The sequence below is a fragment of the Erpetoichthys calabaricus genome, chromosome 1, assembly GCF_900747795.2.
Source record: "Erpetoichthys calabaricus chromosome 1, fErpCal1.3, whole genome shotgun sequence".
Classification (NCBI taxonomy): Eukaryota; Metazoa; Chordata; class Cladistia; order Polypteriformes; family Polypteridae; genus Erpetoichthys; species Erpetoichthys calabaricus.
In genome coordinates, this window is record NC_041394.2 from 75,667,600 (window position 1) to 75,684,136 (window position 16,537).

At 37.0% G+C, this 16,537-nt stretch overlaps 1 protein-coding gene and 1 non-coding gene across 3 annotated transcripts in view; both read right to left on the bottom strand.

The window, feature by feature from the left end:
• The window catches only part of zgc:195212 (DUF4554 domain-containing protein), a 29,783-nt gene extending 24,401 nt beyond the window's left edge, over positions 1-5,382 (bottom strand). For both annotated transcript variants that reach the window (XR_007936548.1, XM_051935369.1), the window contains exons 1-3: positions 5,300-5,382; positions 2,530-2,665; positions 1,684-1,737 (exon numbers count right to left, since the gene is read on the bottom strand). Coding sequence is in view for 1 of the 2 variants with exons in the window: in XM_051935369.1 (XP_051791329.1) it covers positions 1,684-1,737; positions 2,530-2,665; positions 5,300-5,320 (211 nt within the window). In the remaining variant the exon portion in view is untranslated. The remainder of the gene's footprint in view (positions 1-1,683; positions 1,738-2,529; positions 2,666-5,299) is intronic.
• An 820-nt stretch (positions 5,383-6,202) lies between these two features.
• Positions 6,203-6,274, bottom strand: trnag-ucc (transfer RNA glycine (anticodon UCC)). Its single transcript has one exon. It is a non-coding gene; the product is annotated as a tRNA-Gly (tRNA).
• Between the last annotated feature and the right edge of the window lie 10,263 nt (positions 6,275-16,537).

Here is a 16,537-nt window from a genome sequence, read left to right on the forward strand (position 1 = left end):
GGTTAAATTTTACATATATGATAGGCATGCCCCAAAAGTAAGCACCAAAGAGAGTGACAGAGACAGAAGGAGAGAATTAAAGCACACTGTAAAAAATAATATTAAATTTACGGTAAAGTACTGGCAGCTGTGGTTGCCAGAATTTTACAGTAAAAAAGAAGGGGACAATATTTTTAGGTCTATGGTATATCTTTGTAGTAAATAACTTATTTTTTACAACACATTCCAATAGAAGTGAACATTTAACCATAACCTGAAATCCATGCACTATAATAAATATGCCAATCAATAAACCATTAGAAAATATTGTCAGTATCAAACACCAGTACACAGTTTGCATCAGTAAAGTAACAACAACCAATAGCAAACACGTATCATTTAATTATGCACATTGAAAAGAATTCAATGTTTAAGAAAGTTACGGCACATTGTCTGGTGGAGAAGTAAAGTTTGCATTTATGGTGTATGGTGTCCTACAGCTGTGCCAGCTTATTGAATACAACCCACCATAAATCAGCTTCCATAACCTCAAAAAACCTTCAGCACGCAGGGAAAAATGAGTCTGCTAACTTTGTTTAAGCTTTCTTCCCTACAGTTCAAAGGTATGTGGTTCACCAGGAACAATATGGAACACGTAAAAGAAGGTGTTTCCTTATGCAAATATTGTAACTTCAGTGTTACTGAAACAGAGCTTTACCATTCTACATTTTACAGTTGTTTACCTTTGCTATTTCACAGTTTTACACAGTACAATTAACAGCAATTTTTCCAGTGTAACTGTAATGTGTCAGTAAACGGTATATAGCATATGTTGACGGTAAAAAAATATTGATTTTACAGAACTTGGCTGTAAAAAATAATGAAATGTGTTGTTTAAGATATACAGGTATCACCATTTACAGTATTTTTACCATTAAATATACAGTACTGACATTTTTTACAGTGCAATAAAGATCATTATCCTCTTTGCACTGTAGTCATAGAGATCTGCCAGCGTGTCTGAATATGATTCTGAGAGCTGGCCAAGAAATAGTCCTTGGTTGTTATTTAAAGGGTACCTTTGTTTGATGGCAGGACAAGATCAGAGTCAGTGGGCTTCAAATACTTGAACCATAATCAAAATTATTTAACACACACAACAAAAGCAAATAGATCTTTCATTGTATACATAAATCAATTCAACAAGATTTATTTTATGTAGTACCTTTTAAAGAACATGCCCATCAGTATTTCAACATGCACTAGACCAGTGCGAGTAATCAAATTCTCCCTGGAAGCCCACATTTTCTCTTTTGGATTTTAGACAGGTTGTACCAGTGCTTATTTTAATTTCATATGCTGAATGTTGTTCTTAATTGCAAGATCGTTAATTACAGCTTAAGATACATTTCAGAGGAGTAAACTTTTGGAAAATCCTACAAAATATAAGAACGACTACAGCATACAAAGGCTTGGAATAAAAATTAGTTGATCCACAGCACAGTAGAGTCACCATTAATATGGTAGACAGAATAGTTAGAACATAAAATTAATCTAGGTATAGCTAATGTAATAGAAAGAAAGGGTAGACTTTCAGGCACCATTTAAATACTGAAGAAGACTCACTGCAACGTACAGAAACATATATACATTTATGCACTATGACAACTACTGCATATTATAGTTCACTTTAACATTATTTACCTTGATGAACAGTATCATATTTCATCACTGAGCTGAATGGTCCTGCAATTGCAACTACGAACAAAACATCAAAATGTCAACTCAACTTTGGAATTTACTTAAGCCTAATGTGATTAACATATGTTTGGATCCTAAAAAAAGATATTACATGATGAATTCAGTATCACTAACAGACTTTTAACATGTTGGCAAAGCTTTACATCAGTTTCTAAGATATTTTTGATCAAAGAAAAAAGATTTTCTCCTTTATTTTTGTAAGGAATGGAAGCATCAGACATATGACCTGAAGTCAGATAGTTTATATATTATGGTTAAAGAGCAGAATATCTATAAATAGCTTTTTAATAATGCATTTATGAACAACATATACCAATATATAATACCTTCACATAAATAGCTCTTTTTTATCTTATAAAAAAAGGTACTTGGAAATATTCAGATTTTATCTATAGAACATTAATAAAACAATGTGTAATAAAACAGCAAATGACTCTCTTGGCAGTTGCTAATTAAGCTTTGTGGATAGTGAATGGATGCCATGACCAAAAGAACTACCATAATAGCAAGAGCTTGGGTCTGGTTTCACTGGAAAACACCTAAGAATTGAAAGCAAGGCATATACACTGTACTGAGAGAACAGTGTGGGAAGACAAACACTGGACATGCCTCCTGCTCTACAAGCATAACCTTATTGTAAAAGTGAGGGAGGTACATGTGGAAACATGCCATGATCTAGTAGTACATAAAACAAAGATAAATTGATTTAAGTATAGAAAAACCAGAAGGAGCAACAGCCAAACAACAGATTTGCACTTTCTTAAACATTTTTAAATTTTAGTCACATACCAGTAATTTTGCAGTTTAGGTAATCTTGGTTGAAAGATGAGATGTGAGATTTAACTGCCAGCAGAAGGCCATTGTGTACTGCTTTCTTACTCCTTCTATTTTCATGGTGGATTTGAATTATCAGATACTTAAGCAGCTACGAAATATGATGGATTTAAGAACAATATACTCAAAAAGCAGCACAAAAGGTATGCAGATAGGAAAAACTTGTCTTGTTTTACTTCAAGAGTGAATACCTAGTACACTCTATACTTAATTTTTATAGAGAACCAATTAAAATATGACTGTACTAATGCAACCTTGATTTTACCGTACAATTCTTTTAACAACTTACCATATCATGAAGTGAGATGAATACATTTTTGGCAGACTATACTGTCTCATAACATGAATTGTACTGTATATGCACTAAGACTCAGAAAAGTGATCACATACCACATGCAGTAAAGCCATGACACAAAACTACACCTTCTTTGATCTTAGCAAATATTCACTATACAGTAATAATTATAAATCACAATGATTACCAATTAACCAATATCATCAACAGCTTTTCTCTAAATGTTGTTAAAACAGTATACTTTGAAGAATCTAGCCTATAGAGATATTTACGTCAAATAAAAAATGAAAGATTAAATACAGCATGATCATTCAGTGTTTGGTACAGTGTTTGGTACTGAAGATCTGGGTGCAAATCCTACCTCTGATGTTATCTTGTATTTGCTAGGGTTTTCTCTGGGTATTCCAATTTTCTCCCAAATCCCAAATATATGCATGTTAGGTTAACTTGTAACTTTGTATTGACCCACTGAGTTAGGGTGTTAAAGGTTAGTGCAGCCTGTGATAGAACTGGCATGTCTTCAAAGATCACTGAGCTCCTGGTGTCTGTGGGACAGGCTTTGTCCCCACTCCTGTACTGGAATAAGTATCTTCAGGAAAATTAATTCATTGTGAAAATAAAGAAAGTAGGAATTCATTTATTGACTGCAAATTTTTTCTGTCTCTTCATTCACTTATAAATTTGTCTACAAATAATTGTTACACTTTGTATATTTACATTTATGCTTACATATATCTCTCTATTATATAAAAAAATCTTGGGACAAGACAAGACCTGTTCAGAGAGACGAGACGTGACTTTCTCAGAAAGACACTTTCATGTCCTGCAAGACAAGACTTTGTGCCAAGAGATTTAACCACGCCGGGAGCTGGAAAAAGACAAAGAGTAGATGACAAAGTAGAACATCGTAAAGAATTCAAAAACGGTGCGGTACACATGCAGAGCAGGTTAGAGATAATGAAAGTAGGAAAATTTGAAAGTCTCAAAAAGTGGAGTGAAGCGAGCAGGGGGCCAAGCCCCCTAGTCTGTTTTAAATTTGAATTGTATGTCTTAAATTCATGGGCAGAAGGGTAGCAAAGTGGTTCAGGAACCCAGAATACTGGGTTTCAATCATGTACCAGGTCACTGCCTGTGTGGTGTTTGCATCTTCTGTATGTATCTGTATGTAATTTCTCAATTTCCATCTTACATCCCTAAAGATTTGTTTGTTAACTTAATTGGTAATTATAAATTGGCTTTGGTGAGGGTGTGTGCACTAAATTATGTTTTTAAAGCTGCATAGTTCTTGGTAAATGTTACTTACAACTTTTTAATTTAGCTCTTGGTAAATGTTACATTTTAATTTACTGTTAACACCAATTTTTTCTGCAGAAAAAAAGTATGAATGGCAATTCTACTGTACTTTTTAAAAAAAATAAAATCTTTAAATTTGAGAAGCAGTTTGCGTCAAAAGGAACGAAAAATACAGTACTTCATTATATAGTATCTTATAGTAGACAGCTCATTTAATTTCATATTGCTTATTGGTATAAACTCACACTACATTTTCAGTACACATGTTAAAAAATAGGACTCCAGTAGAAAATGTGTAGCAGAACAGTGTTTGCTGCTGCTTCAGAGATTTAGTTTTCTAGTTTGAAATCCTGTGCCTACAGTAGATGTTAATTGTGTGGGATCTGTACATCCTACCTGTGCCTCTGTGAGTTTTCCTCACACATCACTAAATATTACAGGTTAGGATGACAGGTCAAAGCCCCCAGCATGAGTACATGTATGAAAACCTTGAGACACAGTGGTTCCCTGTCCGGGGCTGTTTCTGTCTTCAGATTACAAACCTTCTACTAGTAGCCCATGTTTCTGTGATATGGTCTCCTTGCCTTGGACTAAGTGGGTTTGCAAGTGACTGACTGAGATGCAAACTGCATAGCAGTAAAGGAACATGTGTAAAAAGTATAGAACAACTGGTTAAATCAATCTTTATATAAGTTATGTATGCTCTGTTTTCATAAAAATACATTTAAACATGTTAACAGCCACTTCCTAATTGTCTTAATATCTGGACATAACTAAACTGCAGGAAATTACAAAATTAGAACGTGTTATTAGACACATTAATAAGTATGTTTGTGTATTTAAACTAGATTAATAAAAGCGTATTTTGGATTTCAGTTGTCAGACTTTGGATGCCAAAAAAGTCACGAATATTGATCATGAATGCCACGGATAAAAACCACTGCTAGGTCTATATGAGTTACATACTGATATTTAAAACAATGTTCTAGTAAATGTTTAAACAATCATACTTCCCACTGCCTGTACGCTTCATTGTGCGCCATCTAACAGGCTGTCATATCTGATTGCTTTACAGTTTTCGGTATATTTAATGGTAACTGTTTTATCTAGTACAGTACTTGGCTTTCCTCAACATACCTTAAGTGCTAATTCCTTCATATTCGGGAGCAGAGAACGACGTTAAACATTAGGCCCATGAGAATGATGACGAAGCGGCTCAGTCACTTGAACCGCCAAAACCAGCTTCTCGCGAGATATACACAGGTTGGGCGATTTCTGAGAAAGAATGTGGTTTGTGATTTATCGCACATATTTCCAAACCACTGCATCAGGGCTCGCTTGTCTTCACTTGATCCTGCTCATAATAGCGTACGACTTTTGAACAAAAATTAAAAATTTGCGATTCCACTAATTCAGCATAAGCCCATACGCGCCAGTGTTTTATCAACTGCTTCTCGTTGTTGCTGTTGCTCTTGATTGATAATTCATAGAAATTGGACTAGAAAGACGATGGCGTTGTGCAATTAAAAACTTGGCAATATTTTTCCGTTTATTACATTGTACGAAAATATTTTCAAAATGTATCACTTTTGTGAGATATATAATTCATGTTCATCTTGTGATTGCTCACACCATAACAATAATATATTTTAATGTGTACATTTTTTGCGGTACATTTGTTTAGTCCGTCAGAATAAAGGGTAATGTGAAATACAACGTTAAAGAAAGGTGTTGCACTCGGCCTTTCCTATTACTAAGTAACTTAGTAAAAAGAAGCCTTGAATGCTGGTACAACATGGACTGTTGTGTTAATAAACGCATGATAAGTGGTGAGATTTTGAAAATGTCCCATCCTAGAGCTTCGAAGGTTTAATCTTTAACGTCAACGTAATGTATATTTTTTGCAGGAAGTATTACCGGTGTGTTCTATACAAGGGTGAAACAAGCAGATCACGTCCGCTGTTATTTGAAGGAATGGCCAAGATGTTACATTATACACATTGATAGTAAACATTTTTAAAGCGTAAAAATAGTATGCTTTGCGTTGGCCGGGAATCGAACCCGGGTCAACTGCTTGGAAGGCAGCTATGCTAACCACTATACCACCAACGCCAGTCGAGTTCACATTTTACCTAAACACGGCTTTCATGGCACCTGCTGTACTTAGAATAAGTGATCAATGGTAAGAAATGTGTTTAAATGTAGTGACAATGGCGATCACGTCAATATTATCCAGCTCCGCCTCAGTAAAACAGACAACAATGAAAGCCTGTCATGTCTGCTGCAATTTATTCTTCGCGGAGATAATGCAATACTGTAATAAGAAAACATAATGTATCATTCGCGGATTGGACCTGAGAGATACAACTTGCTCATGTGTCCTCGGACCCAAAATAATATTCACTTGCAGAGCCAGAGCACCACAAGTCACCGTGGAACTGACTAGAGGAGTGCGTATAGTGAAAAATGCAAATCCTCTTGAAAAAAATCATATTCCTTGTGCAATTTACGCATGCGTAGAGCTTTCAAAAGTATCGGCGCGTGTAACCTCCGATAGCATATTCACAGTACAGTACTGTATAGAAAAAGAACTTCTTAAAGGAGACGAAGAGCATATCCCCTTGCAACGTTAATGCTCTGATTACAGCTGAATTAGCAGTCATCAGAACTGGCAACGATCTTCTAGTGCTGGGGGGTTTAACCTTTTTAATCTGAGGACCACAATTAGAAAACTGGTATAGTGCTGGGGCCAAGAAGAGGATTATTATCATAGTGACAACAGTAATAAAGTGACAAATAACAATGGCCATATAATAAAAAGTAAATGTTTTCATTTCCTTTCAGGCATATATTCTCACATGAATATTACTAAAAAAGAAAGTGGGTGACTAATGTACAGTATTGTTACAGGTCTCTGTTTATCCATATTCCGCATCTGCTTATTTAGAGTTTATTTTGAGTCATTGGGCAAATGGAGCCTATTACATCAACTACAGGGTGAAAGGCAAGAACAATCCCTGGACAGTACATCTTCCCATCACTGGGTGAACACACACACAAACAGTTCAATCCAGCACAACCAGTCCACCTAACCTGCATGTTTTTGGACTCTGGGAGGAGCACTCAGAGGGAATTCATAAAAACACATGGAGAACATGCAAACTCCATGCAGAGAGTACTTGGAGCCTGAACCTAAAATAAATATTATCATTAAAAACAGGAACATATTTCTGAGGTGCATCACTGCCCGTAGAAATGCTTAGTTTTAACTTAGTAAAGCTAAGAGAAATAATTTCTTTGGGTGTGGCATGAGGAAATGATGATTTTTGAAAGTATAATATGAAAGGTCACTTAACTTTGTCATTTGACTCATGGTAGCAGTTAAGGAATAAAGTAGTTAGAAAAAAGTAATCAATGTGGCTTGTTTGCCTTGTCTCTCTATATATAAAAGGAAATCCTGGAATGGAAAGCAAATGCAAGGCTACGATACGTGATAATCTCGAAAGACATTTAAAAGACCCGCAAGACCAAGGAGACTTGCCACGGTGCATCTCGCGGGGACCGTAAACATGAGACTTGGTGCCAAGAGATTGTCCCAGGGCCGTAGCAAAAAGGACAGCGGCTGTACAGGCTTTAAAAAGATCGAAGGGTAGCGTGACGGCAGCTACCCCAACCGAACGCGAGCAGCGTTATACATCCTGCAAGAAAGAATTCAAACACGCCCGGGGCCAGAAATAAAAGACAGGATCTTGAGAATTTCAGAAACAGAGTTTACCACACATGCATTTATTGGTTACTTTGTTAGTGTATATATATTTCTCTGTCTGCTTATTTAAAAAGCTACATTTACCCCAGGAGTCAAAAATGTTCTGTCTAGCCCTTGTACAAAAACCTAGACAAAAGCTGGGGTATCACTTTGGTAACCCCATGTACCTTTGGAACTGTGAAAGGAAAATAGCACGACTTAACAGACAGGAGTCCAATGCAGAACTCTACTTACTTTTTTACTTTGTAAAAAAAAATTATTAACTGCTGATGATATAGATCGTTTTGTCTGTGCTGAAATTCCAAACAGAGAAACCTATCCTGACCTCATTAAAAAGATTCAGCATATTGGGACTCGCAAGATTACAAATATTGTTTTTACAGAAGTTCTGAAATAAAAGTGAAACTAATGAAATAGCAACAATTCAAAGAAAAAAAATCTTAAAAGTGTGTATCCGGAAAACCAAACATGGGGGTTGGCGAGCGAAGCGAGCAGGGGGCGAAGCCCCCTAGTCTTTAAAAATATATATACAGTATGTGTACTTTACATGGGTAATAGGATAAATATTGCTGAATAATTCAGTGAACAGTCTAGTTAAATGTTTAACTCTATTGACTAACATTGTGCTGAATGCCTATTGCTTGTCTCACCCTTTTCATATTTTCTGGTGTTATTACAGTTTTCAATATTCTAACAAACTTGTCTTTCACAGTCCCAGTAGATTGACATTTATCAATCAACTTTCAAGTACTGTGACAAGAAGGAATTCTTCCTCGACAAGACATGTTAAACTTAATACAAAATCTTAACTGCACCATTTAATGTATTCCGTAAAGCCAAACACATAATGAGGAACCAACCAGTTCTCCATGAGCACTGAAACTTAATTTACAGTTTTTATAATTGTGAACAAACATTTGCCTATACTTAAGATACTTTTTCTAAACTCTTAACATAGAAATACATCAACATCACACAATTAGCCATAGTTAATTTTCTGCCCTTTTTTAATATTTAAGTTTCCTTTTACTGTAAATCACTCTGCATTTTTGTTTGAATGTCAAATTTGTGCATTTTTGACAACGTACTATCTAAAAGTGAATGAGCCATGTTTACTTCATAGAATGTACAGTAGAAAAAATAATAACAGAATTGCTGCAGTAAAAGCTTTATTAGCAACATGAAATTGCTGCCAGTGATCAGCAAAAATCCAACATATATAGCCCTTAGTTCCAAATGTATAAAAGTAAAATACACAAATACAGTAAAAAAGACACAGAAGGGAGAAAACACAAAAATGGACATTCCTTTTATAATATATATGTTTCTTTTTGCATTCAGCCACATATTCTTGTCAATATCACTTGTTATGTTGCCTCTTGCTATGCACCTCAGATAGAAACACTTGGCAAGCTTTATCCACCCCTGGAAGTCTTCACCTGACATGTCTCAGCAGCTGGCAATCACTGCATCCTGGAGTTAAATCTGGTCATGTGGCCAATGATCATACATTTTTCACCTCCAGGCAGTCAAAAATCCTCAGTGCTGTGATTAGAATATTAGGAGGTGATTAGGAGGGCAGGAAAAGTGAAACCATACTTGGATGGACTGCAAACCAGTTTATGATTGCATGTGAATGGTGGAATGATACACTGTATCATGCAATCACAAATGTCCTTATGTTTCCTCTTACCTGTTTCCCTTCTGTTTCTTTGATCAGTTCTTGGTGGAGGCCATCTAAAGACAAAAGAAAGCACTCAGTGTTGTAAGGACCAATTTGGCATTTCTGCAGGACCAAACCAGCACTCAAGATTGCAGCACACATTGTGCTATTTGCTTCTCTCTGACCTGGCACATCAAGGGGTTGCCCTTTTCCCAATGATGTATCTTCCCTGCAGACGTGTTTTTGCCAGGTTAAATCCTGCCTTCTCTAGATAAATGATTTTATGTGGAGCCTGTTTAGCTGACAACTTCATGAAATGTAAGATACATAAGAAATTTGACAAATGAGAGGAGACCATTCAGTCCATCAAGACTGTTTAGCTAATAGCTAAGCTATCCCAATATCCCATCCAGATTCTTCTTCAAGTACATGTCTCAGTAGTTTGTTTCAGTGTTCCACAAGTCTTTGTGTAAAGAAGTGCTGTCTGGCTTCAGTCTTGAATGCACTTACCCTTAATTTTCACTGATGTCCTCAAGCACGTTATTCACCCTTAAGCTGAAAGAATGTTGCTGGAGCTAGTTTATCAATGCATTGGAGGATTTAAAATACCTGAATTAGTTCCCCTTACAGTTTCCTCTGCTCGAGACTAAACAGATTAAATTTGTTGAGTCTCTCAGAGTAGGACATGTTCTTAAGTCTTGGCATATATAACTTGGTTGTTATACTCTGCAGAGCTTCAAGTGTTGCTATGTGTTTCTTGTACAGTGGTGACCGGAATCACACACAATATGTGGTCTTTCTAGTGTATTATATAGTATGAGCATAACGACACTTGACTTATATTCAATATTTTTTATGATATAGCCTAACATTTTATATGATTTTTTTTATTCGCTTCTGTTCATTGCTTACTCAATGAAAATGTTGTGTTAACATATACCCCTAAATCCTTTTCAGAGATTGTGATGATAGTGATGGTGATAGTGTCACCCATCTTGTATTCATAATTGATGTTCCTTTTGCCCACGTGCAGCACTTTGCACTTTTCTACATTAAACTGCATTTTCCAAGTGTTGGCCCAGTTCTGAAGGAACCTATATTTATCTTTGTCTCACTAGTGTAGGACCCAGTGGTTACCTCCAACAGAAGGAAAGGGAAGAATATTTACACCACAACAGGAGGATGCAATGATTGAGATGATAATTTCCAACAATGTCATCACACTAAGAGAAATATACAACAAAATGATCACAGATAACAATGTATTTTAGAACATTCACAGTGTTAGCACTACAACCATTTCAATAGTGCTAGAGAAATATCAGATTAGGATGAAAGTTGTAAACTGTCCCCTTTGAGAGGAACTCTGGGAGTGCCTAATAACTCAGATACCAATGTATCCAGTTAAGATATCTAAGGTGATTTTGAACAATACAGCACACACATAGGCATTTTTCTTTGAGATCTTGCACAACACAGTTAGCTATGCAACGTGTGATTAAGGGTACCTTGTGTATTATCTAATTTATTGAAGAGAGTAATGCAGCATGAAGCCAGTAAAGCTGAGCACACATTCATCTTTGTGGATGAGGACGGTTTCAACTTGGCAAAAAAACATGCTACAAAAAGACTGTGACCAGGAAAAGGGTAACTGTAGATGTTCAAGGCCAGAGAGCGACTGACATCACCATGCATGCTGCAATATCTGGTGATGGACTGCAACTACATAAGCCTTACTGCTTTTCTTGATGAACTTCATGAAAGGCTTTCAGCAGAAGGAGAGCAAGAGTTGCAAAGTTTACCAGTTTTTGTGATTGAATGGCACAAAGAGGCCTTTCATCATTCCCGCCCAGGTCACAAAATGGCTTAGAGCCCATCTCAGGATGATAGGTTAGGTTAGGTTAGGTTAGGTTAGGTTTCTTTATTTAGTCATGTTTACACAGGAACATGTGATGTCATTATTCCTGCCACCACACTCTCCTTTCCTCAGTCCCATTGAAGAATTTTTTTTGCATGGAAATGGAAGGTATATGACAGTCGCCCACATGACCAGATGTCACTTCTAGATACAATAGTTACTTGGTGTATGAACATTACAGTGGAAGACATTCAGGGCTGGATATGTCACTCAGAGATTTTTTTGTTCAGTGTATGGCTGGAGATAGCATTTGGTGCGATATTGATGAAAATCTACGGCCAAAGGCAGAGAACAGGATAAACAGACATAATTAGGGCTACAACAGACTAATACTGGTTGTTTCATGTGTTGTCTTTTCACTTGCTGTACTGGACATGAATAAATATATACAGTACATAATGTGACCTACTGTAAGAGTTGTAATACTTCTTTCTTTTATTTTGCAAAGCAACACTAAATTATGGAAAAACAGAGGACACAGAAACACATAATATATGTTTTTTGTGATGCTTCCATTTTTGTGTTTTGGTTGATTGTACAAAGAGTGATAGAGTAGTCTTATGGGAGGTAGCAGTCTGTGTTTTAGTGGTTGAAGTGCATTTTGCACCAAGTGTTAACTGATGTGCTCAAGCGTGTTTTGTAAAGTATACTATGCGAAGAGTTTTGATAAAGTGGGCATGGTATTGAGACAAATCTGAAAACAACTGTAAAAAACTGTAAGATCCTGCTTTTTCCCTTCTATCTAGCCAGGGTTTGGTGGTATACCCCCCTCTAGCAGGCATTTTTGGTACTACATGCTTTAATCTACAGTACTTGGGACTCTTAGTAACAACAAAAGCACAGGTTAATCTGATTTTGACAAGCAAAGGTATTGAAGACTCTGAGCATGTGAAGAGGGGATGGAATTACTATCAAAAAGTTTGGAATGCAGCATGAAAACCTTCTTAAATATGATACAAATCAACAAGGAAAAAGTTACATAGGGTAAGTTCCAAACCTTACTAACAAAAAATAAAGAAATTAGTAGTGGTTAAGAGTAAATATTACTAAAAATGTAATTTGGGAGTGGAAGAGACTGTTAAAATGCATATAAAAGTAATGCAACTTCAACATATTTTACAGATTGATAAGAAATTGATTAAAGAACACACATACGCCATGCAGGGACCATGGATGGAGGAAAATTAATATGTTGTTGTTAAGAAAAAAAAAAAGGTTAATCACAATCTCTCTTGTGTTAATTTTCAGAAAGGAAGGAGGAAAAATGAAAGAAAAAATTAAAGTAGATTTTTAAATTCAGATGTTTTAAATACAATGGAAAATAAAGTAAAATTAGAAAAAAAAGTGAAAAAGGAATGAAATGTTCAGAAAAGTGAGAAAAGAATAAAAAAATTCAAAGTCTCTGCCATTATAGTCAGTTTGCTACGTTTTTGCAATGTTGTGTTTCAAGCATGTATTATTACAAGAGAGTCATGCAGTCAAACGTTGCTGCAATCGAATGTCGCTGTCATCATTCTGAAACTGTCAAACCGCTGCTTTACATTAATCACCTCCACATCCTGTTCTTACCAGTTGTGGCACATCTGTCATGTCCTCAGTTTTCAATCTATAGATATAACAATGTTGATCCACTCAAAGCATATTTAAGCACTTGTAAGCAGATGAATATGCAGACTTTTGGCAATACTAACAACATGAAAACACCATGTCGGCAGTTACGATGGATGGATACTGAAATACATCAATAAATGGATTTGAATCGCTTGCAACATTAACTTGAATGCCAAAAAAAACAAACAAACAAAAACTGGATATGAATAAGAATTTATAACTTGGAGACATTTCACTGTAGTCTTAATGTAGCTTTACTAGGCTGTAGCAACCCATAGACTCCACCGCAAGTTTTAGGATTTCTCAGCTGATTTTTATCATGGCAATGTTTTAAAGATACTATCTGCACTTCAAATAACAAAAGTACATTGATTACAAATAGATTAATAAAACCATGTTTTATTACGCTCAAACCTAATATTCGATATATTTCTAAGATCAACTGGCAATGAGCACATTATAATTTCAAAATGTCCGGAATGTAAGTAAATGAACTCTTGTCTCATTAAGGCATTCTGATAAAAGGCACAAAAAAGACTGGCCTTGTTCTAATTTCTTTGTTGTAAGAAATCTTTTTTCCATGATATAAGCTACTAGGGGGCTCTGCCCCCTGCTCGCTTCGCTCGCCAACCCCTGGTGTTGGGAAATGACAAAGAGCGTGATGTATGAATGAGATATAGAACAGTGTGAAGGTGTAGATGATGGATATAGAAAGCAAACAATAAAGTGTGTGGCACAGTGTAAAGGTTTATTGGAAAATGTCTTTGTACACAACATTAGTAGTAAAGATGGTGTCTTGTCCTTGAATGAGTTTTCCTTGGCATGGAGCACTTATAACCTTAACTTTAACGTCAGATGAACGTCAAACTCGTGAGAAGGCCACATAAAGTTGTCCATGTCCAAAAACGGGTTCAGAGAGGTAGATGCCAACGTTGTCCATGGTTTGTACTTGTGATTTGTTGATGGTCATGGCAAATGCAGGGTTAATGGGGAACTGTCGCCGTTTAAGTGTAAAAGGTAATTCCAGGTCAGAACTTGTAAGGTCAATTCTAGGAATCAGAACAGTATTGTTAGCATGCGATCCTTTAAGAACTGTCGCTTGAATAACATTGTGTGTCATGGTGTTGATGACCAAACGTGTGCCATTGCATAAACCCTGTTTAGTGTTAAGGTTTCTTAATAGCATGATTATTGTTCCATTTTTAAGGCTAAGATTGTGTTGTGTTAATCCGGCTGGGTTAATAGTGTTCAAATATTCTAAGGGTAAATTAAGATGGTCATTGTCGTCATCAGAGTCAACTTTGTCAGAGCTTAGAAAGAGTTGTGTCTCTCCAGGAAGTAATGCAATGACTTGGGTATTTATGTGATCCACATTAATATTTTTTGGACATAATATAGTGCGTTGTGTTAAAAGGGGCATTTGGTCTAATGAGATTGCTGTTCCAAATATCTCTGTAACTAAGTCGTCGCAGATAAAGGCTTGAGGAATTGTAATAATATCTGGGTGAAGTCCATCTGTATTGGTAAGTGTACCATCTCCCAGTTGTAATAACCAATTGTTATAATCTGGATCTGGACATCGCATGTTTTGTACCAACTGTATCTTTTGAAAGCAATGCCAATTGTCTGTGTATTTTAAGGTGGACTGAACAATAGCTGAGCGCATGGCATGTGGAACAATAGCTAAGCACTGTGTAAAATCTCCTCCTAATAAAAGTACCTTTCCTCCAAAGGGAATATTATTATTCATCAACGTTTGTAGAAGTTTATGAATGGTGTTGAGTAAGTGACTGGATGCCATTGTACATTCGTCAATAATTAACAGTTTTGCAAGACGGATGTCACGTGCAGTGCTACTGTTCATGTTCATAGTGGATACCGATTTGTAGGATCTAATGCAGTTCATAAAGTTTTGACTTTCAGGTACATCGTTAGTTAGAAGCTTCTGTAGATATTCAGGATATGAATGTAAAGGAGGCAGTCTAATTTGACCCTTTTGACAACAACGTGTAAATTCATTACTTGTATTGCCAGTTGTTTCTTCAGGGAAGTTAAGTGAATGACAATGACTGCAAATGACATTCATTAATCCCAATGAATTTTCCTGAATAGTGGACTCATTATTGAACGCGTTGTCAGCTAACTGGCGCAAGCATTTAGCAGGTGTCTGTCATTGATGTCCGTGACGTGTATGTTTTGCTTGTGCCGTTTGAGAGGCGCGTCGTTGTATGTCCAGTATTTGGGACGTGTTGTTTTGGAGCTGTAATCGATTTGCCTGTGCTGTGTGAGAAGCCCGTTGTAGTTTACGGCGTGCATTGTTTGTATTGAGCCTTGCCCGTTTTTGTATGTCGGTCAGTTGAACTTTCTCTTTTTGGAGCCTTGCCTGCTTGTTTTCCGGCATTTCAGATGCGTGTTGTAGACGTCTGCGTTTATTTATTTTGTCCCTTCGCTGCCGTTTCTGTATGTCTGAGACGGGAGGTGTTTCGTTTTGAACCCGTGCCTGTTTCGATGCAGCACTGTGAGACGCGCGCTGCATGCGTCCACGTTCATTGTGTCTGTCCATTTGGGTTCGTTTCTGTAACTATGTTAGTTGAGCTTTGCGTTTTTGGAGCCGAGACATTTTTTCTTCCGGAGGTTCAGAAGCGCGTTGTAGGCGCCGACGTGTATTGTTTTTTTCATGCGGGTTCGTGTGTTTGGTCCCGTTACCCGAGCCGTATCGTTTTGTACCCGTGATCGTGAATTCATGACTTGTTTGTTCTTCAGTGTTAGAAATATGGATAAGTAATAAGGAGGATCGCACTCACTGTTAATATGGAGCCTTTTCTGCGGTTGAACGGTTAATAGTGCCTCATTGTAATGAGATCCACCTATGCTGCATAGTGTGAACGTGTTGAGATGACGTATGTTTAATACGGACGGTTCGTTCAGAGATGGGGCTTTGTGTGTCATTTCTTATTCATGTTAGTGTGGTCGTGGGTGTGAATCGTCCTTTTTGTGTACGTTTCGTGTGCTATGTCCGTAGTCTGTCCCGTTTCGTGTCCAATGGGCTTTGTGTGGCGCTCGTGTCTTCTTTTTTTTTGTGTGCTAGGGGCTTGTTGCCTGACTTTTTATTTCTGTTAGTGGAGGGGGTGTTTGTGTGTCGTGGGTCTGAATCGTCTTTTTTGTGTGCGAACCGTTTTGTGTGCTATGTGGTGCTTACGTGTGACTCCTTTGTTTTTGGTGTTCTTTGTGTGTGTCCCGTTTCGTGTGCAATGGGCTTCGTGCGGTGCTGTGTGCGGCGCCGGCGTCTGACTCCTTTTTTCTGTGTGCTATGGGCGCGGCGCCTCATTTCTTATTTTATGTTGCATTCCATCCGGTTTCCGTTGCTTGGAGGGGGGGGATTTGTGGGGCGCCTGCGCAGTACGTCTTTTGCGACCA